The sequence below is a fragment of the Pelophylax lessonae genome, assembly GCF_965119305.1.
Source record: "Pelophylax lessonae genome assembly, chromosome: 2".
In the NCBI taxonomy this organism is placed as follows: domain Eukaryota; kingdom Metazoa; phylum Chordata; class Amphibia; order Anura; family Ranidae; genus Pelophylax; species Pelophylax lessonae.
Genome location: NC_138769.1, coordinates 643,588,012 through 643,611,820, shown reverse-complemented (window position 1 = coordinate 643,611,820; position 23,809 = coordinate 643,588,012). Strand labels below are relative to the sequence as shown.

The window sequence follows — 23,809 nt, the reverse complement described above, 5'->3', positions numbered from 1 at the left end:
AGTGATATCATAATTCTTAAACCAAGTACTGGTACTTTTGGCAGTGTGGGCAGGTGCCAAGTCCTGCTGGAAAATTAAATCAGCATCTCCATAAAGCTGGTCAGCAGAGGGAAGCATGAATTGCTCTAGAATTTCCAGGTAGAGGCCTGCTCTGACTTTCGACTTGATAAAACACAGTGGACTAACATCAGCAGATGTCATGGTTCCCTAAATCATCAAGGACTGTGGAAAATTTTGCATTTTATTTGGAATCAAGGTCCCAGAATCTGGAGGAAGAGTAGGTAGGCACAGAATCCAAGTTGCATGAGATCCAGTGTGAAGTTTTCACAGTCAGTGATGATTTGGGGAGCCATGTCATCTGCTGGTGTTGGTCCACTGTGTTTTATCAAGTCAAAAGTCAGCGCAGCCCTCTACCAAGAAAATTCTAGAGTACTTCATGCTTCCCTCTGCTGATCAGCTGACCTGCTGATTTCATTTTTCAGCTGGACTTTGCACCTTCCCACACTGCTTAAAGTACCAATACCAGGTTTAATGATCATGGTATCACTGTGCTTGACTGGCCAGCAAACTTTCCTGCCCTAAACCCCAAAGAGAATCCGTGGGGTGTCGTCAAGCAGAAGATGAGAGTCACCAGAACCAACAATGCAGATGAGCTGAAAGCCGCTATCAAAGCAACCTGGGATTTCATAACACCTCAGCAGTGCCACAGGCTGATCACCTCCATGCCACGCCGCATTGATGCAGTAGTTTATTCGAAAGGAGCCCCAACCAAGTATTGAGTACATACTATACTGTGCATGGACATACTTTTCAGTAAGCCAACAATTCTTTATTAAAAATCCTTCTTTTTATTGGTCATATGTAATATTCAAATTTTCTGAGATACTGAATTTTGGGTTTTCTCTAGCTGTAAGCAATTATCATCAAAATTAAAATAAAGAAATGCTTGAAATATATCACTTTGTGTGTAATACATCTATATAAAATATTAGAGTTTTACTTTTTGAAAAGAATGACTAAAATAAACTTTTTGATGATATTCTAATTTTATGAGATGCACATGTATTACCCATCAGGGGCATTTAGCAAGAGAGATGTATTTAGCAATGAGGATGTACAAAGAGTTTGTACAATTTACTGAGGGACATTTGTTTATTCCTTTTTTTTTTTCTTTTAACTTTAGTTTTTATTCAGTGTGTACATACTAATACAGTTTCCACACTAACATATGTAGTACAATTTTGCTCAGTGGCAGGAAACCAATACTGCCCACACAACATATGTCATTAAATATACTTTATCAATAAAGATTTGTATCACCTACAGGAGGGTCCATAAACCAAAAACAAACATGATGCAAAAATTGTTTTGTGTACCCTCCTGTGGATAATACTATTCTTTATTAATAAAGTATCTTTTAGAACGTATATTTTGTGGGGGACTCTGTAAGCCTTTCTGAATATATTCTTGGCATTAGTTAACATTGAAGGCTGTGAGTCCCCACTGTTATAGCAATATATAAATAATTTATTTTATCCATTATTCCTTGTCTTGAAAAGTCACTTTATCTTCTTTAAAACATGATTTACACATGATTGAATTATTAAAGTCAGTACTGCATACTTTACGTACTAAGCTAAGTGAAGATTGAAAATTTGCTTTGAGACCAAGCGAATCTTCACTTTTCCAAGTGAGTTTTCACTTAGTTAAGCAAATGAGGTAGAGCTGTAATCAAGTCAATCATCCAATCATGTACAAGCAACAATCTTTTTAAAATAGTTTCCTCGCATGCTTGCTAATGGAATTTTTTAACGCAGCTTCACTTTTTTTTTTTTCAGTGTCAAATCACATTAAATTCCAACTTACTTACTATAGGTCAATATTGAATTCTCCATTCTCACCCTATATATATATATATATATATATATATATATATATATATATATATATATACACACACACACACACACAATCATATATATATATATATATATATATATATATACACACACACATACACACATTTTTTTTCTCTATACTGTAAACATCTGCAGTATATCTATAATAAAAGATTATAATATATACAATAGGATAACTTCTAATCCTACACTTTTCAGGATATTCTTTATTTTCTTTTGTTTAATATAAATGTAATTCTTTTTTTTTTCTTTTATATATGAATCCCTTAAACTGCCAGGTACAGCACACAATAATTCACCTACTAGAATCCTATATTGTGCCTCGAGGAGGTCAAACTGAGTTATAATGAATACAAATGTGACCATAATCCACTTTATCATGCGGCACAGCAAAATTGTTAAAATGAATATAGCTTACATATTAAAGATGAATATGGCTAACATATTAAGTATTAAATAAACAGCATTGATCCCTTCCCTCCATTTCCACCCTAAAAAAAACAATCCTTCTTATGGGCAGCATTGTAATGAGTATAGTGGAAATTCCTTGATTGCTGCTGAAGATTTGCACCAAAGCTGTCCTTTTCCTAGCTGGCAACAAATTCCCCCAAAAAAACTCAAGACTTCCATTTCTCAGCTTAATGGTATTGACTTACTGAACTGATCTAACATAGTTCCGTTACAAAAATTGAACAAGGAGCTCTGCTCGGTTAAGTTGATGGATTTTTATCAACATTTTACATTTCATATACAGTAAAATAGACCCCCAAACTCCACAGTTGTTGGTAATAATTTAACCCAACAATAAGAAACAAATCTGATACTGTGTAGCTAGACCAGGACTGCAGAAGCCCTGCAATCTTACAGTGTACACAATGCATTTTAAATACATCACTTTAAAATTCCTTTAAATTACAAGAAATATATAACTGTAGAAACCATACAGTATATATATATATATATATATATATATATATATATATATATATATATATATATATATATAAAACTATAGCTCCTTAAAATTCATATTTAAAAACATGCTGGACTTCTTTCATTTTTTCAGAGCGTAGTGCTGTTTAGGTGGCTGGATATTTAAAAAAAAAAAAAGAGAAATTAACACAAAAGTCCAGAATGCCTTTTCATATTAATTTTACTAATAGAACATAATGGTGGTATATTTATTCCGACATGGAGCTAGTCTGAAATAGTGTAATTTAAAAGGTAAAGTATGGAGGCAGTTGGACCATAAACATTTTCTTGGGAAGAAATCTTGATCACTGCAATATAGGATATTTTCACGGACCACACACTTTACCATATCCAGTAACTGGCAGTATGATATTGCCATTTTCTATACATCTTACTCTCTTTAAAATCCTCAGCAAGTGCTTGTTTTACTCAGATTGAGAAGATAGAGGCTGCTTCCTGTGCAGCAGATACTAATTGTAATCACACAAGAAAAACTTGTCTAACATTTTTGCCGAGTGGAGTAATGCTGAAGACTAACTTCTACTAAATACACTCAGCCATTCAAGCATATTAAACTGTAACCTCAGTCTCACAAAATGTGCACCTAAAAATAGCACAGTTTACATCACATGAATGCAGACACATATGTATGAGCACACCCATAAATTTCAGCCCAAGCTACAGCTAAATGACATTTTTTGGATTCCCAATTGTCATGCCACCCTGTCAAGAATTCTTTATTTAGCAGGATGAAAAGCAGATATAGCCTGACCCACTGACAAATTACACGAAGAATAAGTGTTTTATGCTGTAATATGTCTTTTTTCTGGACATAATAAGATAGGTGCTTAGGGAAGGGACTGGTATTTGCAATAAAAAATAACGACACTTATTCATAAATCACCTCTTACAGCTCAGTCTAAGCTCTGAAATTCTTTGGAAAGGGGAAAAGTTAACTTCAACACTGGAATTGATGTACTTGAGGAAGGAAGCACGCTATGCTCTACATTTTTCATAAAGCGTTACATGTAAGGACACATATCTGGGCTAAAGCTTCCCTACTTTTCACAAACATAGGAAAATAAAACAGCGTGGCACATCTTTATAGGAAACTGAACTGAGAAATCAAGGCTGACATTTACCCTCTAAAAATGCTTGCCCCCCTGGTTGTCATTCTAGTCTCATGTCTTCAGTAATATGAGTCAATTACCCAGAACAAGCAATGAACATTCCCATTGCACACCACTAGGTATTAAACCCTAGCATGAATTGTGTAAAGATAAATGTAAGATTGTATACAACATTAATAGAAAATGTAATCGCAATGCAATAAAGGTAGACTTGTCTACAAGAAGTATAGTATGTTGATGACTGATGATTCAATTGATCCAAAAAAAGGATGTAGATAGGATACCCTGAACTACTTTCCTGACATGCATTATTGTTTAGGGTCAGGGTCTTTGAAAGTACTACGGTCACACAGTCAGGCAAATTGCATTTTTAGAAGGAGGTCAGCAATGGTGGCCTGAATTTTCTCTCAACACAGTAGTAGTAGTCCTTTCACTCTTTTACAGCCTAGCTTCAAAAAATAATGATTCAGGTTAAAAATATGAAGCGAACACTTTAAGTTGGAAGTAAAGGCAAAACCTAACTAAGGCCAGTCCTAAACGGTTCGAATCTCAGCCAGTTCAGCAGGATCCGACCGAGATTACAACCATGTATGGGCAGGCTGAAACGATTGACCTTGAGTACAACCAGCCTGCTGGATGTTACATACGATTATTGCTAGCAGCTGGTATAGCCGCTAGCAAAAGTCAGTATCTTCTCCCAGAGAGGATGGCTTTCCCCACCAGGAGAATATAATGACTCTGCGGGTGGGATTCCCATCAACACTGTCTGCTCATGGTTGCGGGAAAGAAATTTGCTCCATGTACGGCCTTCCTAATTCAAAACCCACTCCCACCCACATTCTAAGCCTAATCTATCTAACTCTGAAAAGAAAAGATCGCTATACATACCTATTTTGAAGCTGCTCCGGTCCGGTCTTCAGCAGCACCTTATGTGTGCAGGAGAAAGCCAATGGCTGGAAAATGCCTGGGAAGTAATATCACTCACAGACTTACTATGGTGCTTCCATTGTATGCTGCCTCTCCTACACACTGAAGTGGTCACTGACAGCTTAGCCTGGTTTTGCCTTTACTTCCACTTTAAATATTTATTTATATTTCATAAATTTTTTTTATGTCACAAACAGATGTACCATTTACAAAAGAGTGAACCAGAGATTTTTATTCTTTATTATTTTACTGGGTGATTTTTTTTAAAATTAAGATTTACCTGTGAAGCCCTTACCAATCATTAAGACCCTTACGTTTTTACAAGAAAGCAAACTGAATCTGCTGTTCTTGCTGCTCTTCACATTGTAGTATGTGTGCTCTGGGGGGCTTGGTGGTGTACTAATAAACTGCAATACGCAGTGTGTGTTTATGTACTTATAAATATGAAAAAAAGTAAGCTGGGCCCCACCATATATTGCACATATATAGATTTACACACACACTGGCACACAGGGCCAGAAAGGGGTGGCATGCTGAGTGTGGCACAGTGAACTGTGGGTGCAGAAAAACTGCACAGTGGGAGGGGCTTAATATATGGGCCTATGTACAGAGGTTTGTAATGTACAGATGCAGGTTTATATAATATACAGAGGTCAGACGTGTTGCCATATGGAGTTTAGGCGTAATCTACCTTAACGTGTTGTGAGGATGAGGAGTTATGCATAAATCTCCTATAATAATTGTAAATAGATGGATGTAAATATTTATTTTTCAAGATATTGAGTTTTGGATTTTACATTTAGTTGAGAGAGGATTGTCAATTATATGAAGCTGTGAGACTTTCTTTAGCAGTCAGTTAAAGGAACCGGTTTAACCAGTCCATTTAAAATGCAGGCAACTGCTGTTTACATATAAACAACTACGGATAGTATTACCTGTGATTACATCTTTGGAAGCGAGACTTTGTGGAGCCAGGGCACCCCAGGTATTATTATACAGGATTTATAGGAGTGAATCCCCCCCCCCCCCCCAACAGAAAAGGAGTGGTTAGAACGAGGCGTAACTATTGGAGGGGGAAATGGTCCAATCTGGGAAGAGATACGCCCACAGGAAGTGACAAAGCAAGATAGCTGAACCAATGAGAATGGCCCTATACAAGGCTATGGGATATGGGTCTATATTAGGTTCGGTGAGACAGGGTGACTTCCTGTTTGGCATGGGAGAGCGAGAGCCATCACTAGAGGTAATTATGGAGTAAGGATTAAGGGTACATTGTATATTTTACTTGTGTAGGTCATAGTGTGTGTATATGAGTCTATATTCTAGGCATTGTATTTGTTCAATTAAACTAGGAAAATTATACATTTTGTAGTATGTACAATAGTTATATTGTTGTAAATTACGTAGGCTTTGCATACCTTATACAAATAAATAATTGTTGTGTTAAAGTTTTCACACAGTCATAGAACTCTCATTATTAACCCAAATATTGTCTGAGATAGATTAACTCTCATAGATTTTTGGTAACAGACGTATATAGCCAAGGGGAGTCAGGAAGCACAATACTTGATTTGTTGAGCATGCAAGTAAGAGAATTGTGCTAACCCAGCACATAAAAAAAAAAGTTAGTGTTAAAAAATGTACAATGGGGGGGGGGTTGAAGTTCCTCTTTAAGGAATATCTATTTGGCCCTAAAGTAAAGCCTAACCATAACAAAATAATAGCAGTAAGGTAAAAAAAAACACTCCAGTACAGTTACCATCCCCCCCTTCACCAGTTACCCGCTGTCCTTGTTACTGATGCTGGATCCCTCATGCTGCACCCCAAACTTCCTGGTTGTAAGATGAGGCAGTGTGTCTTGCTGAGGCTGCCTGTTTGAATGGACGCACACAGCCCTGTTAATGAGCATGCACAGGTGTTTCCTCAGCAGATGTTTAGCTAAAGGAGATCCCTGTAAAGAGTGGGGGGGAACAGCCCAGAGGGAAATAAGGCACACTTTAAAGGAAGCAGACGTTCCAAATTATTTAAGCCTGGACTTCCTCAACTGAACAGCATAAATAAATAGGGTTTAGTATCACTTTAGCAGAGTGCACTCTAAAAAAGGGCATCATTGTAGCGGTCTATAATCTGCATCATGTGTATGTGTAATGAGCACACACATGATGCAGATTATATAGCAGAGCTGCCTTATTTTAGAACTTTCCTGTCAATAATTAGAATGCATGGTGCCGCTTAAGCCTTAAACGAGAAGTATGGGGATTTTTTACATTTTTATTTTGAATCATACTCACCTAGATGGATGCAGCATCAATCCCCTGCCATCTCTAAGGCCAAACACCACTGATCGCTTGGTTCCAGAGCTCCCTGAGCAGAGAGCTGCCAGCTGTCTGTCACCGGCTCTCTGCTCTGCCCCCCCCCCCCGCACTCACTGAAGTGTTGGGCTGTGGAGAGGCTGAGCAAGGTGCTGGTCCAGGCATGTGGGTAGATCAAGACCAGCTAATAGAGTTTTGGCTGTAGTTCTTTAAGGGATATCTATTTAGCCTTAAAGTGGCCATAGATGGATCGGATCAAAACTTGGCTGGTTCAGCAGGGATCAGGCAAATTGTGATCCATGTGTAGCCACGGGACTTGAAACGGTTCTACTGTTAAAGTGTTGGATTAAAGCCACTCGATCAATAACGGAAGCGCTAATCTGTGCACTCTGACAACAGGGAAGTCTGTCCACTGTTAAAATACAATAAAAAATTCTGTTTTCCTGGTTAAAAGATTGATGACTTCCTGTTATACCATCTTAGCGGTGGAACGTCATTTCTCGTTTCCTGGTTAAAGGATTGACGACTTCGGGTTATTCATGTGCACGTCATATCCGGTTAGGGCTCCGTACAGAATGGATGTTTTCCATTCCATTTCTGGCTATTTTATTCACCTTTTTTAAGTGCTCTTGGATGATATGATTTAACATTGCTATTTTTTATATTATATATTCGTTGGAATTCATTTTATACAGTTACACATTCTTTGACATCTGACCAACTTCCGGTTTGTGTTAATACAAAAGGAGTGAGTAAACGTTACGTGGCCACGCCCCTGATATAAGATATGACGAAACACGTCATGTGACACAGATATACAACTGGAGGTCGGCCATATTGGTGGTTGGAAACAAATCATAGCTGTTATGTTTATGGGACCTTGCTTATTGGTGTGGAGATATTGTGAGTACCTTGTGCATAGCTCTTTGTGAAATCAATAAACTAGTTTTGAGCGATGCTTGCGCAAGGATCCTTTTTATTTTATTTTATATTTATATATTGTTGGAGTCCTTTCCCCATCAATTCAAGGTACCTGGATCTAGTGATCAGTTGATCATACAAGTGTTTTTGACTGTTGCTAAACTCAGCAGTCATTTGAATCTGGTAAGAGACAGGGGGTTTCTTCTCCTTGGTGGTGGATCCATCTTCTTTTTCATCACATATGCTTGTCTTACTTCACTGGAGGACTTTGGACTTTTTTTCTGAGAGCTGCTTTTTTTGTTTAAATGAACGGTTAGAATACAATCGCACAACTGGGATGATTCCCCCATCAATTTCAAATGTGTGAATTGGCTCATTTTTTTCATTCAGCCTACCGGCTGAACAAAAAATAAATATAGACCAGCTTTAAAAAAAGGTCAGAAGCAGTATACATGCTAGCAATTGTAATGAAGGCTTTAAAATGAGGCATCTCTGCTTATCTGCAGTGTATCCTTCATGCAATATATAGTAGTATAGTTCAAGAGGAGCTCCAGGGTCCTTAAGAAAATAAATACTGTAGCTGCTGACTTTTAATATTAGGACACTTACCTGTCCAGGAAACCAGCGGTGTCCTTACCTGAGCCAATTTTTCAATCAGCTATCAGGTGCTGCCACCTCTACTAGCGGCTTCACAGCTGGCTCTCTATTGCACATGCGTTAAGTGCCCTGCGCTCTGTGAATGGGCCAGCTGTGGGAAGGGGGCCATGGAAGTTGGAGCGGGTAGCTGTCAAAACTAGGTACACGCCCCCCCCCCACAAAAAAAAAGGTGCCAAATCGGGCAGCGGAGGGGGGGATGGAGGCAGACAAGCTGAGCTTCCCCTAATTAGTACAGCTGCCTGCAGACTGTGCTACCTTTACAAAGGAAAGAAAGATATCTGGACCATGTTAGCCACCACCATCAGTGTCAAGTTTGGGCCAAGCATCAGCAGCACCAGTAACCTGCTTACTCCTTTCCTGTATCACTACACTGGGGGAAAGCCTAAGCCCTGTGCACCAGAACTTTCATGTTTGGAGCCCTGGCATTTGTTGTGATGACTTTGCCTGCATACAAATAAGTGAAAAAAAATTCCCCCTCTGCTCCTAGGTTCCCCTGCTAAACTGATGGGGCCCTGGAGATTTAATTTTACTTTTTGGGAGCTGCGACATGCGGGTTTAAAGCCACCTGCAATAAATGGAAATGAAAAGGTCCCCTCTCTGTCCCCCTACACTACCTATCAGCAGCCATGCACACACAAACTACAATAAACCGTTAGCACAGATTTGCGAAAACACCACTTTTTTGCTTGCTGTCGATACATTTCCTCACTTTTGTCATGACTAATATACAGATCAGCCCATGTTGGGTCTAAAGCAGGAATTATCAATGTACTATATACAATCTCAGGGTTCACACAACTATTAAGGCATAGTAATGTTCCAATCTCATTTCATATGAATAAATACATTATTTAACAGCACAGAGAAAAAGAAAACCTTTAGGAACACTTTAAACAAACTTAATAAAATACGAAAACACAAAGAGCGGAATAATTTCTTATTAGGGCATGTGAGGGTTTCTAAATAAAATGTAATTGCTGTTCTATAAAACCTTAAATTATTAACCTTGCACAGTCTATAAGGTTTTGGTATTTACCTTCAATCAGCAGCTCTTGTCCATGGCTACCGAGGAGTGTCCGGGACAGGAAGGGTGCAAAATCAACAAAGATTTCTCGCAGTAGGGGAGCAACCTTTTCTAGTGCTCGTTCTAATTTGGCAGTGATACTGTAGATAAACAGCACAAACAAAATGGTCAAAGATACACACAAAAATCAGAAACATCTTGAACAGTACAGTGTGTGTGTGTGTGTGTGTGTGTGTGTGTATGTGTGTGTGTGTGTGTGTGTGTGTGTGTGTGTGTGTGTGTGTGTGTGTCCACTTGAAGCCAGGTCTTCTTCTGACACTTTTTGTTTAGAAGTTAAATCAGTAATTTTTGCTAAAAAAAATTACTTCAAACCTCCAAACATTTTATATATATATATATATATATATATATATATATATATATATATATATATATTTTTTTTTTTTTTTTTTTTTGCAGAGGCCCTAGAGAATAAAATGGTGGGTTTTGTAATTTTTTAGGTCAAATGGTATTTGTTTTTGGAAGGCACATTTTTGAACATAATACACTTTAAAGAATTTTAATACACACAAACAATATAACACCCATAAAAGATGATGTTACGTCAAGTAAAAAGATAACCAATATGTCATACTTTAAAATTGTGCACGCTCGTGAAAGGACGACAAGCTACAATATAAAAAATCTCCATTGGCGATGCTTTAAAAGCCTTTACAGGTTGCAAAATTAGAGTTACAGAGGGAGTCTGGTGCAAGAATTATTGCTCTCAATAATACATTAGTGGCAATACCTTATACGTGTGGTGCGATCGCCATTTAGGTTTGCATGGGGGAACCCCAGCCATGCCTGAGCTTTGCCTAAACGCACCTTGAAAATTCTGAGGCCACGTGAAAAAAGGTGTTCCGGTCAGATGAGACTAAATTTTAATTATTTGGCCTCAACACCAAACAATATGTCTGGCGGAAATCCAATACAGCTCACCATCAAAATAATACCATTCCTACAGTAAGGCATGGAGGGGGTAATATACTGTTATGGGGGTGTTTATCTGCAGCAGGAACTGGAGCACTTGTTAAAATAGAAAAATGGATGGGGCAAAATACAGTGAAATTCTTAAAGAAAATCTGCTGCCATTTTCCAGAACGTTGTCAATGGTAGAAGGTTTACCTTCTAACATGACAATGACCCAAAGTACACAGCAAAAATGACCACACAGTCATTAAAGGAGAAAAAGGTGAATGTTCTAGTCAGAGCCCAGACATATACCCCATTGGAAATCTGAGGAATGACTTGAAGACTGCAGTCCACAAATGGTCACCATTAAATTTAACTGAACTTGAGTAGTTCTGCAAAGAAGAGTGGGCACATATTGAAAAGTTAGTAGAGACATATTCCAACAGGCTAAAGGCTATAATTAAAGCAAAAGGCGGTTCAACAAAATACTGACACAAGGGGGTGATCATTTTTCCAACTCAGTGATTCTTCTTTTGAATAACTTTTATGTTTTTTTCTGACATGTTGGTGTTCTATCTTTCACTTGGATGTTACTAAGTAAATACAGCTGGATAAGACAAACTGTGTGTCTCTTCATTGCAAAGCAACAAAATGTGATTATTTTAAAGGGGAGCAATCCTTTTCTATACCCACTATACATTATATATATATATATATATATATATATATATATATATATATATATACACATATACACACACACACACAGCCATCACTTCATGACCACCAACTTAATATTGAGTAGGTCCCTCTTGCTGCCAAAACAGTCCTGACCTGTCGCGGCATGGACGCCACTAGACCTCTGAAGGTATGCGGTGGTATCTAGCACCAAGCCACCAGTAGCAGATTCTTTAAGTCCTGTAGGTTGGGGCCACCATGGAACTGACTTGTTTGTCATCACATCCCACACATACTCGATTGGACTGAGATCTGGAGAATTTGAAGGTCAGTTGAAACACCTCAAACTCTTGCTGTGTTTCTCAAACCATTCTAGAACCACTTTTACAGTGTGCATTATCTTGCTGAAGGAGGCCACTGCCATCAGAGAATATCATTTCTATTAAGGGGTGTACTTGGTAAGCAACAATGTTTAGGAAGGTGGTACATGTCAAGTAACATCCACATGAATGGCAGGACCCAAGGTTTCCCAGCAGAATATTGCCCACAGCATCACTCTGCCTCAAGCAGTTTGCCTTCTTCCCATACGGCATCCTGGTACCATTTCCCCAAGAAAGCAATGCACACACATTTGTTCATCCACATGATAAAAAAAGAAAAAAAAAAAACAAGATTCATCAGAGCAGTCCACTTTCTTCCATTGAAAACCGAACAATCCTGCGCTCCTGGAGAAACTAAATCCTATTCCCTAAGCAAAACAAAAAAATGAAAATATCTGCTAGCCACCATCCATAATGCAGTATTCTTTATTAAAATAGGTTAAACTATTGCCAAAATTGCACACACACTTTCAATAAATATAACAAGCCAGCATGAAACCCTATCACCTTAAAGGAATTCAAGATGGCCACCGGTGTGCCTTTTTAGGATTAATCACTTTCATGCGTTATATATTTTTTTTAATCTGTACGTGTCATTCGTTATAACCCTTTCACACCTTCCATTGCTCCGCAGTCCAGTTCTGATGCACATGTGCCCATTGTAGGTGCTTTTGGCTTTGGACGCAGGTTAGCAAGGGAACCCTGATCAGTCTACAAAACAAACTGTCACCTTCAGGGATGGCATGTTTACTTTCTACCCAATATATCAAACCAAGTTTCAGATGCCACTGTAATGAGAATCAAGGTTATTCTCTTACCCTGTCCATGGTCATATGGCTGATTGGTGTGTATATATATATATATATATATATATATATATATATATATATATATATCTAGATAGATATATATAGATATCTATCTATTTATATATATTCAACTTCTCAGTTTTAAATGTGATGAAAAGCCTAGGATAGTTTATAGCTTATAGCTAGTGAAAATCCAAAATTCAGTATCTCAGAAACGTAGAATATTACATAAAACCAATAAAAAAAAAAAAGAAAAAAAAAGTATTTTTAATACAGAAATGTTGGCTTACTGAAATGTATGTCCATGTACAGTATAGTACACACTCAAACTCAATACTTGGTTGGGGCTCCTTTTGCATGAATTACTGCATCAGTGTGGCGTGGCATTGAAGCGATCAGCCTGTGGCACTGCTGAGTTATAGAAGCCCAGGTTGCTTTGACAGCAGCCTTCAGCTCGTCTGCATTGATGGGTCTGGTGTTTCTCATGTTCTTCTTGAAAATACCGCACAGATTCTCTATGGGGTTTAGGTTGGTGAGTTTGCAGGCCAATCAAGCATAGTGATACCAGACATTGGAATTTTTGGCAGTGTGGGCAGGTGCCAAGTCCTGCTGGAAAAGGAAATCAGCATCTCCATAAAGCTGGTCAGCTGAGGGAAGCATGAAGTGCACTTTAATTTCTCGGTAGAGGGCTACGTTGACTTTGGACTTGATAAAACACAGTGGACTAACACCAGCTGATGACATGCCTGGTCCTCTAACACCTTCCTATACTGCCAAAAGTACCAATACCTGGTTTAATGATCATGGTATTATTTTCTTGATTGGCCAGCAAACTCGCCTGACCTAAATCCCATAGAGAATCTGTGGGGTATTGTCACAGAGACACACCAGAACCAACAATGCAGATGAGCTGAAGGCCGTTATCAAAGCAACCTGGGATTCCACAACACATCAGCAGTGCCACAGGCTGATCGCTTCCATGCCACACCGCATTGATGCAGTGATTTAGGCAAAAGGAGCCCCAACCAAATATTAAGTGCATACTATACTTTACATGTACACAATTTTCAGTAAGCCAACATTTCTGTATTGAAAAACAGAGCTCTGCGCCCTAGCCCACCCATTTTTGTGACAACAGCGAATGGCGAACCCATGACATTGGCCAAGGAGGAGGCGGGAGGACTCAAGGAGACGTGGGGGACTGAGGAGAAGCCGCAGCCGCTGCAGGTAAGTGCACTGACTGGTCTCTCTGCATTGAAGGGGGCACGGCACGCTGGTCTCTCTGCATTGAAGGGGGCACGGCACGCTGGTCTCTCTGAATTGAAGGGGGGCACGCTGGTCTGTCTGCATTGAAATGGGGCACGGCATGCTGGTCTCTCTGCATTGAAAGGGGGCACGCTGGTCTCTCTGCATTGATAGCGGGCACGCTGGTCTCTCTGCATTGAAAGCGGGCACGCTGGTCTCTCTGCATTGAAGGGGGCACGGCACGCTGGTCTCTCTGAATTGAAGGGGGGCACGCTGGTCTGTCTGCATTGAAATGGGGCACGGCATGCTGGTCTCTCTGCATTGAATGGGGGCACGCTGGTCTCTCTGCATTGAAAGGGGGCACGCTGGTCTCTCTGCATTGATAGCGGGCACGCTGGTCTCTCTGCATTGAAAGCGGGCACGCTGGTCTCTCTGCATTGAAAGCGGGCACGCTGGTCTCTCTGCATTGAAAGCGGGCACGCTGGTCTCTCTGCATTGAAAGCGGGCACGCTGGTCTCTCTGCATTGAAAGGGGGCACGCTGGTCTCTCTGCATTGAAAGGGGGCACGCTGGTCTCTCTGCATTGAAAGGGGGCACGCTGGTCTCTCTGCATTGAAAGGGGGCACGCAGGTCTCTCTGCATTGAAAGGGGGCACGCTGGTCTCTCTGCATTGAAAGGGGGCACGCTGGTCTCTCTGCATTGAAAGGGGGCACGCTAGTCTCTCTGCATTGAAAGGGGGCACACTGGTCTCTCTGCATTGAAAGGGGGCACGATGGTCTCTCTGCATTGAAAGGGGGCACAATGGTCTCTCTGCATTGAAAGGGGGCACAATGGTCTCTCTGCATTGAAAGGGGGCACAATGGTCTCTCTGCATTGAAAGGGGTCATGGCACGCTGGTCTCTCTGCACTGAATTTGTTCATATTTTTTTTCAAACTATAGTCCGGCCCCCAACAGTGTCTGAGGGGCTGTGAACTGGCCCCCTGTTTAACCACTTCCCGCCTGCCCTATAGGCAAATAACGGCGGGAATGTGGTTGCATTATCCTGACCGGACGTCATAGGATGGCGGCAGGATAATGCGCTCTGCCCCCCGGCGCGCCACTAGGCAGGAAAAAGCTTGGCTACGCCTATGGGGCAGTCCCAGGGGGGTATACTCCCATTTTCAGCTATAGGCACTCAGTTTTGCTACAAGCAGTGTCAGAAGAAAGCCAACTCCACAAGATACATATTATTTATTGTTTTTATATCGTGAAGCATATTTATTATTATACACTATCTTGTCACTTCACATTAAAATATCCTTTACCAGCACTTTGTGATATTTCTTTTTAGTAATCCAACTATATATTTTACCCACACGGTATTCTTTGATTATATGCACTTCTGCACTGGCACTTTATTCCGCACATGGTTTTAAAGTGATTTTTACCATTTGGTTTGGACATACCACTATTTTATTGAATATATAATAGGTAACGACGACTCCAACTACTTACCATCTTTTACACCACCTGTCCTGTACCAGGTAGGTCCACAGATCTGGAAACCAGAGAAGATGTCTCCCCACCCCAGATACGGGTGAGGGCTCCCTTCATGCAGAGGAAGCCTTGTCCGCAGGTGTGGAAGAGCCTGCTCATGGCTTGCCAGACCAGGTCCTATTGGAACCTCTGGTGGAGGTCCTGAAGGGCTTTAATCCCTTGTCTTGAGTCACGGCTGACCTAGCACTTAGCTGAGGCCTGCACGCATTTGCTGGCTGGACACTCTGAACCTAGATTTTCCAGTCCGGCATTTGATTGTAGATTCTCACAAAGATAGGAAAAAGTTAAATTTAAAAGGAAAAAATTGCCAGGACCAGAGATCCCAGCAAGGAACTAGGTCCTTACTCCTGACTAGGCAAAAAAAAAAAAATGAACGCCTATAGCTGAGAGTAGGAGTATACCCCTCGGGACTTCCCCATAGGCGTAGGCAAGCTTTTTCCTGCCTAGTGTCCTATTCCTGTAGGAGGCAGTATAACCAATGGTCAAGAAGATAAGGAGCTGTCAATGAGCGAAAGAGAAATTATATATATATATATATATATAATAAACAAACACTATATTGTCAAAAGTATTGTGATGCCTGCCTTTACATGCACATGAACTTTAATGGCACCCCAGTCTTAATATTGAGTTGGCCCACCCTTTGCAGCTGCAATATCTTCAACTCCTCTGGGAAGGCTGTCTTGGAAGACTATGTGCACTGGTAGAAATCATTTGGCGGAGTGGGGGTTATGGAGTAGGGTTGTTTTTCAGGGGTTGGGCTTGGTCCCTTAGTTCCAATGAAGGGAATTCTTAAGGCGGTAGCATAACCAGACATTTTGGACAATTTCATGCTCCCAACTTTGTGGGAACAGTTTGGGAATGGCCCCTTCCTGTTCCAACATGACTGTGCACCAGTGCACAAAGGTCCATAAAGACATGGATGAGCGAGTTTGGGGTGGAGGAACTTGACTGGCCTGCACAGTCCTGACCTCAGCCCGATCGAACACTTTTGGGATGAATGAGACTGCGAGCCAGGTCTTCCCGTCAAACATTAGTGCCTGACCTCAGAAATGCACTTCTTGAAGAATAGCCAAACATTGCAATAGGCATACTCCTAAATCTTGTGGATGGCTTTCCCAGAAGAGTTGAAGCTGTTATAGTTGCAAACGTGGGCCAAATCAATATTGAACACTACGGACAAAGACTGGGATGCCAATAAAGTTCATGTGCATGTAAAGGAAGGTGTCCCAATACTTTTGGTAATATAGTGTGTGTGTGTGTGTGTATATATATATATATATATATACACACACACACACACAGTACATATATATATATATATATATATATATATATATATATATATATATATATATATATATATATTGAACTCCAGCAGTGATGTCTGTTTAGTGAAGAACAAAGTCAGCAAGGGGTCCCAATGAAAAAATGATGGTGTCTTTCTTTACTACACCCCAAGATGGCCATAAAAAGTGGATAGAGCTAGGAACTTTTAGCCACAAGCCTTCGTTCACAATGGAGGCAGGTTTGAAATTGTGCGAGCGTGATTTTAAACCCACATTTCATTGCAAGTTCTGGGGCGATTTGAAAGACATCTGTATGCGTTCATGCACAGATGTTTATTGAAATTGCCCCCGAAGTCGCCAAATGTAGTGCAACTATTTTTGGAAACCAGTGCCGCAAAGTCAGCGTCGCACCAATTCAGACGGTGCCTTTGCTGGCAATAGCCTGCGAATTGGTATGCGATCCGACATGTCAAATCGCCCCAAAGTGAACGGGGGCTAGGTCTTGTATTGAAGTTCTCAAAGTGGACTAAAACAGCCAGAGCATGATTAAACCTGCCTGCAGTGGACCTGAACTTGCAGGTTTCTAAAGTGACTTACACCCTCTTATAATCACTTAGGCTTTTCACACCAACCAGAAACAGCCCCCCTTTCAACCTTTTATCCAAATTTGTTATATCTACAGGCCAATGTCAGCTAAACATTCCCAGGGAACTGGGCTCCACAGCAGACGTGTCTCAACACTTGTGCAATAAATCTGGAACATGATTATTACATGAGAGCCAATACTGCTGATGAGAATAAGCCAGAGACTTTGTGCAAAGAAAAAAAAACTCAAAAAGAGGGCCCTCTCATTTCAGTCAAATATCTGTTTAATATAATTCACCTAATTTCAATAGTGCTAAATATTTTCTTCACATAATTAATTTGAACAATGAACTCTAGTGTGTAACAATCATTAACAGTGTGCTAATATGGTGTCATCTGAATTAAATCGAGATAATGGTGTTAGTACATAGAGGGTGAGGAGAACAATGATTGAGTTTGACTCATGTGTTTCATTTTATTAAAGTTGAACAGTGTGACCCACGGTTTTGGCTCTCACCGAACCAGCAGCAGAGACTAATCAAGAATAAATTCCAGATTTCTATGAGCAGCTGCAGAAAAACGTGAAACCGCAGCTTAAAGGAAAACTCCAGTGTTTTTTTTTTTTTTTTTTTCAATTCATATCACATTGATTGTTTTTAGAAAACTCAAAAGTTAATGTTATTAAAAAGACATTTATATTTTATGTAGGAGCCAACCATAATTTTTAAAAATCCTAAAAATTGAGATTTATCTTGAAGCTGTATTTAATCTATTAGAGGAATTTCCCAGAATGCTCATTTTCTAACTGACCTAGTGCCATACCGACATCAGAACATAGCTTGTGGTCCAATTCTAGGAAGCTTGTTGCATGGAAGATGGCTCTATTTTTCATAAAATACTTTACATATCTAGGCAGCCACCTAATAATGCAATGTTATTTTTTATAAATGACAATCTATAATTGAACATACATGCTTCAAAAATATCCTAATTGTATTCTTTATGGACAAGAATAACCACCACATGTGTTGAATAACTTCAAGCCCTGGTTCACACTGATGCGGCTTTGAAATCAAGCTACTTCATCGCAATTTCCAAACCACAGATAGAGTGATTTGCACCTGTGATTTTACTGCGGCTTGGAACTTCGTGTAACAGAAGTCTATGCAAATCGCAATGAAATTGGCAAAAAGTAATACAGGAACCTTTTTCAAAGTCGCTGTGACATGAGTCGCGACAATTTAAACAGTTCCATTGCCAACAATGGTGTGACTTGTCATGCGATTTGGAACTGTCAAATTTCATGACAAATTGCACTGGTGTAAATGGGGGCTCAACTAGATACTGAGTGTTTAGACCATAAGAGGACATGATGCAGTCACATTATTCCTAATGATATTCTTTGTGTCAGATTATGAATGAACAGAATCTCTATATATTGGGTAAATTACATTTCTTTTAGAGCTTCTGTGATTTTTAATTATTCACAATTAAAGAGAAACATTTCTAATGTCAGAGCAGTTTGAAACTAGAAATATTATTTATGAAAATGTTTTTGCTCATCAAGGATATCTGCTATGTAAATCAGCCAATATCCTAAGCCAGACAACTAAAATAATTTATGTGTGTCCCCCGTTAAGGAGATTGACTCTCTTTATTTGTCCTATTTCATCATTGAAAGTGAAAAGTAAAAGAAAATCCCAACTTTTGGGTTGTTCCCAGAAAAGTGATAAAGGAAATCTTCAAACAGGGACACTAGTTCTGGTGAACTGGGGGTGCCCAAGGAATTCCCTTAATTTGCAGGAAATTCCTTTCTGTTTGGCTATGTGACAGGAAATGAAGGGAAATCTCTGCAATGGGACACAGATATTGAAAACAAATGATGATATTGAGAAATGATGGTTATAACCCTCCCCTACTCTATCCAAAATGAAAAACGGTTTGCCTTTAGTTCTACTTTGAGACCACTGGAAGCTCTGCCTTGCCTTTGCCTGATGCCACCACTGACCCCCACACGAGCTGTGGAGGGAAAGTGGCTGTACACTGCTCCTATTATTTTCAGTTCTTCACTGTCTATGTAACTATTACAGGTATAGAGACCCAATGATCAGTATTTTTATTAAATTTCAGTGGGTTCTGTTTAGAAGTTCATAGAACATAGCACAGTTTGTAAAGACTGTACTGAAGGAAAATGTGTTATTGCAATACATAGCACTATTGTAATGACAATGATGCAAACTGCATTCCACAAGACAAAAACACACCTCAAAAGAGTAAGATCAGAATACGTAGGTAACATTTGATTACTTAGCAATAAACATGCCTTCAGTTCAGGTGGTATAAGTTGCCATAAAAAAAAAAAAAAATTCCCCCATTCCACTTGCTCCAGCATTGCAATTCTTTCCTGGTCAAAGCTCGTTTAGGGGGCTCGATCTGCAGTGGTGACATATTTATGGTTCATAGAAACTGCATATCCAAAAACCGAGGACTATATGTTTTTTTACTAGCTTTTCAGGCTACACATGTGAAGCTGGTGAAAATGCATCCAAATTCACCTAAGAAAATAAAGTAAACTTTTTTCTGAGAGAGGAGGCTACCATTGCCATTTGGCAAATGGTATAAAACTGGGTATTGTGCAAAAATATTTGTTTTAAAATGTCATAAGCTGCTAAACCTGAAAAAGCATAAAGTAAGATCTGACTCTTCTCTGACTTGCCAGATAAAAATGCTTGTTCTGCATGAGATTTCTTTATTTTTTTCCAACAAAAAGCATGCTAGGTACTCAACACAGTAAGTCTTAAGAGATGGGGACAGGAACAATGCCATAGCCTTGGGTTAGAGAACTCTCAGATATACTGGCCTGAACTGAAAGCAGAGTCCTGTGCTAGGTAGTCCCTGCCAACTGCAGAACTGTTGCAGACAGAATACCAGTTTAGTTATTGCACTTGGAAAACTTGACTGACTGGATTGATTTCCAGGATTTCAGTATCTCGTCTGAATATACCAGAAGTGTTGATAGTAGAAAAATCTTTCAAGTAAACTGAAAACATCAGAACTAAAGGAATCATGTTCACTCTCCTGAGGACACCAAGCAAAAATGTATGAGGTGGAAGACCTCTTCCAGCCTGTGGTTTTCTAGTGTCTAGTGTCCATTTCTTCTGTAGGCAGCGGTAGAACTCTAGGTTTCTATCAAGCTATGTCCCCCATTGGGCAATTGAGAAATCAAGTATTTTAAATGCTCTCAGTTTTAGATGTTTATTAACTTGCAACATGCCTTTGAACTTTCTAAACAATTTTAATATTTGTATATTATAAGTGACAATTTCTTCCCTCCTGGCATGTATTAGCCAGCTGCTTTTTGGGGAGTGTATAATTGCTCTCTGTGCTGGTCAAACTCTTCTGCTTTTCCCTTCACCTTCCTACATACCCTTGCATGCACCTGCTTAGTGAGGAGCGAAATGAAGCTGGATTCGACAAGAATTTTGTCACTTTGGGTTTCAGTACTGAATTTCCTCGGCTGTTACAGCCCGGGAAGCTTGTTTGATTAGCTGTCTTGAAGGGCACGGGGTTTAACAGACCACTAATCGTTTCATAAAAAGTACCTGTTACTACCGAAAGCAATCACAAGGTGTCTTGCTCACCCCTTGTGATAGCAATAAAATTAAATAAAATAAAGAAAAGTGTAAAAAAATAAAATAAAAATTAAGCATCCCGATTCCCCTGTGCTCATGCACAAATGCAAACGTGCACGTAGGTCCAGCAAACATATATCGACAGTGACTGCAGTACACATGAGGTATCGCCATGAACGTTCAAGTGAGAGCAATAATTCTAGTGTCATAGCTCACGTTTAACTCCAAACTTATAACCTGTAAAAACTTTTAAAGCGCCGCATATGGACAGTTTTAGGTACCAACGTTTTTTTCCATTTCACAGGCGTAAACAATTTTAAAATTTGACATGGTTGGTATTTACAGTGAGGAAAATTATTATTTGATCCTCTGCGGATTTTGTAAGTTTGCCCACCTACAAAAAAATTAGGGGTTTATAATTTTTATCATAGGTGTATGTTAAATCATAGCGACAGAATAGATCAACCAAAAATCAAGAAAAAACACATGATACAAATGTTCTAAATTGAGTTGCAGTTCAGTGAGTAAAATAAGCATTTGATGCCCTACCAACCAACAATAATTCAGGCTCCCACAGACTAGCTACATACAGTATGTGCTCATGTGGTACACAGATTAGTCCTGTCAATTTAACGACAACTAGTTATGTGTATAAAAGACACCCATCCACAGAATCTCTTTATTCTATTCAAACCTCACCATCATGGGCAAGACCAAAGAGCTGTCAAAGAATGTCAGGGACAAGATTGTAGACCTGCACAAGGCTGGAATGGACTACAAGAACATTAGCAATAAGCTTAGTGAGAACTGTTGCAGTGATGTTTCGCAAATTGAAGAAATACAAAATAACCATCAATCACCCTCAGTCTGGAGCTTCATGCAAGATTTTGCCTTGTGGGGTAAGGATGATGATGAGAAAAGTGAGGGATCAGACCAGAACTACACGGGAGGTGCTTGTGAATGATCTGAAGGCATTTGGGACCACAGTCACCAAACAAAACATTGGTAACACAATACGCCGCCCTGGATAGAAATCATGCAGCACCTGCAAAGCAGTCTTCCTCAAGAAGGCACATGTACAGGCTCGTCTGAAGTTTGCCAATGAACATCTAAATGATTCACAGAAGGTTTGGGAGAAAATGCTATGGTCAGATGAGACCAAAATTTAGCTCTTTGGCATTAGCTTGACTAGCTGTAAGAACACCATCCCTTCAGTCAAGCACGGAGGTGGAAACATTATGCTTTGGGGTGGTTTCTCTGCTAAAGGTACAGGCCGACTTTGCCGCATTAAGGGGCCAATGGACGGGGCCCTGTATTGTAAAATATTGGATAACCTTCTTCCCTCAGTCTAAACACTTAAGATAGGTCATGGATGGGTCTTCTAGCACGACAATGACATACCGCCAAGGCAACAAAGGAGTGGCTCAAGAGGAAGCACATTAAAGTCATGGAGTGGCCTAGGCAGTCCAGACCTTAATCCTATAGAAAATTTATAGAGGGAGCTGAAACTTCGAGTTGCCAAGCGACAGCCAAGAAACATTAAGGATTTAGAGAAGATCTGTAAAGAAGAGTGGACCAAAATGCCCCTGAGATGTGTGCAAACCTTACCTCTTTGATTGTCAACAAGGGTTTCTCCACCAAGTACTAAGTCCTGCTTTGCTTGAGGATCAAATACTTATTTCCCACACTGCATTGCAACTTAATTTATAACATTTGTATTGTGTTTTTTTCTGGATTTTTGGTTTATATTCTGTATCTATCATTTAAAATACACATATGATAAAAATGTAGACACATATGATAAAATTATATAGACATATAATTATTTTCCCCATTGTATGGGCCTCTGTTCTCAGAAATTATATAGTGTTTGGGGATTCTAAATAATTTTTCTACAAAAAATGCTGATTTTAACATGCATGTGAAAAATGTCAAAACTTCCCCTGATGGCAAGGGGGTATTATAGAATAAAGTTTAAAAAAAAAAAAAGCAGCCAAAAATAAAGGTATAAGTCCTGAAAGAATAATGTGCATAGCTTATTTTGGAGATTAAACAGGTGATTTTTTTTTTTTTTTGTGATTAGCAGTCTGGAAAACCCATAAAACTGGTCATGTACATAATTAATTATTCAATGCCTACACATGTCGCTGTGTTACTGAAATGGAAGGAACACACAGGCAAATGTCATTTTAATTATAATACAAGCTGTTATCAGCAGTCAACAATAACATAAACAAACATATGTTTCTATGTAACAGAAACAAAACATAGGACGTAAAAAAAAAAAAAAAAAAAATCTGCATTTTTACAAAGGGCCCATAATAAATTGGAAACTACTAAGTATACCCCTTCATTTCTGGCAAAATTCAATCACATTCCAAGAATCTACCAGCAAAAAGCAGACAGGTCAAATGTGCCATTTGTTTCTAGATTCTGGTGTCAGAAAAAAAAAAAAAAAAAAGGACAGTGCCTGACTTTGCTACCTGCAAAACATACAATGCCAACTTTTCGTATCAAGTAGACAATTATGATGCCAGTTAATGTAGAATGCCAGTCTCTGCTATCTATAAAATTAAAATGCAAACCTCCAATGGCAGGGAAAACCATTATTAAATCTTCTGGTGTCTAAATATGGACTAAGACCCTAGGGAAATCCCAACAGTTGTCACGTGAACAAGAGATGTGGAAGATGGAAGATGTGCCACTAAATGGGAATAGAAGTGAACTAAAAAATTTGGATTTAACTTTTTTTTTCTAAATTTATGATGACATTGGTGATCAGGACAATTAGACAGGGACACAAACAGCAATAGAAAACTGACAGTAGTTCTAAATCCCA

At 39.4% G+C, this 23,809-nt stretch overlaps 1 protein-coding gene across 5 annotated transcripts in view; it reads right to left on the bottom strand.

Annotated features, from left to right (window-relative positions):
* NBEA (neurobeachin) overlaps positions 1 to 23,809 on the bottom strand; it is a 1,052,497-nt gene that overhangs the window by 473,904 nt on the left and 554,784 nt on the right. For all 5 annotated transcript variants that reach the window (XM_082246613.1, XM_082246612.1, XM_082246614.1 and 2 more), the window contains one exon: positions 9,875 to 10,002. In XM_082246613.1, the coding sequence (XP_082102739.1) occupies positions 9,875 to 10,002 (128 nt within the window). The remainder of the gene's footprint in view (positions 1 to 9,874; positions 10,003 to 23,809) is intronic.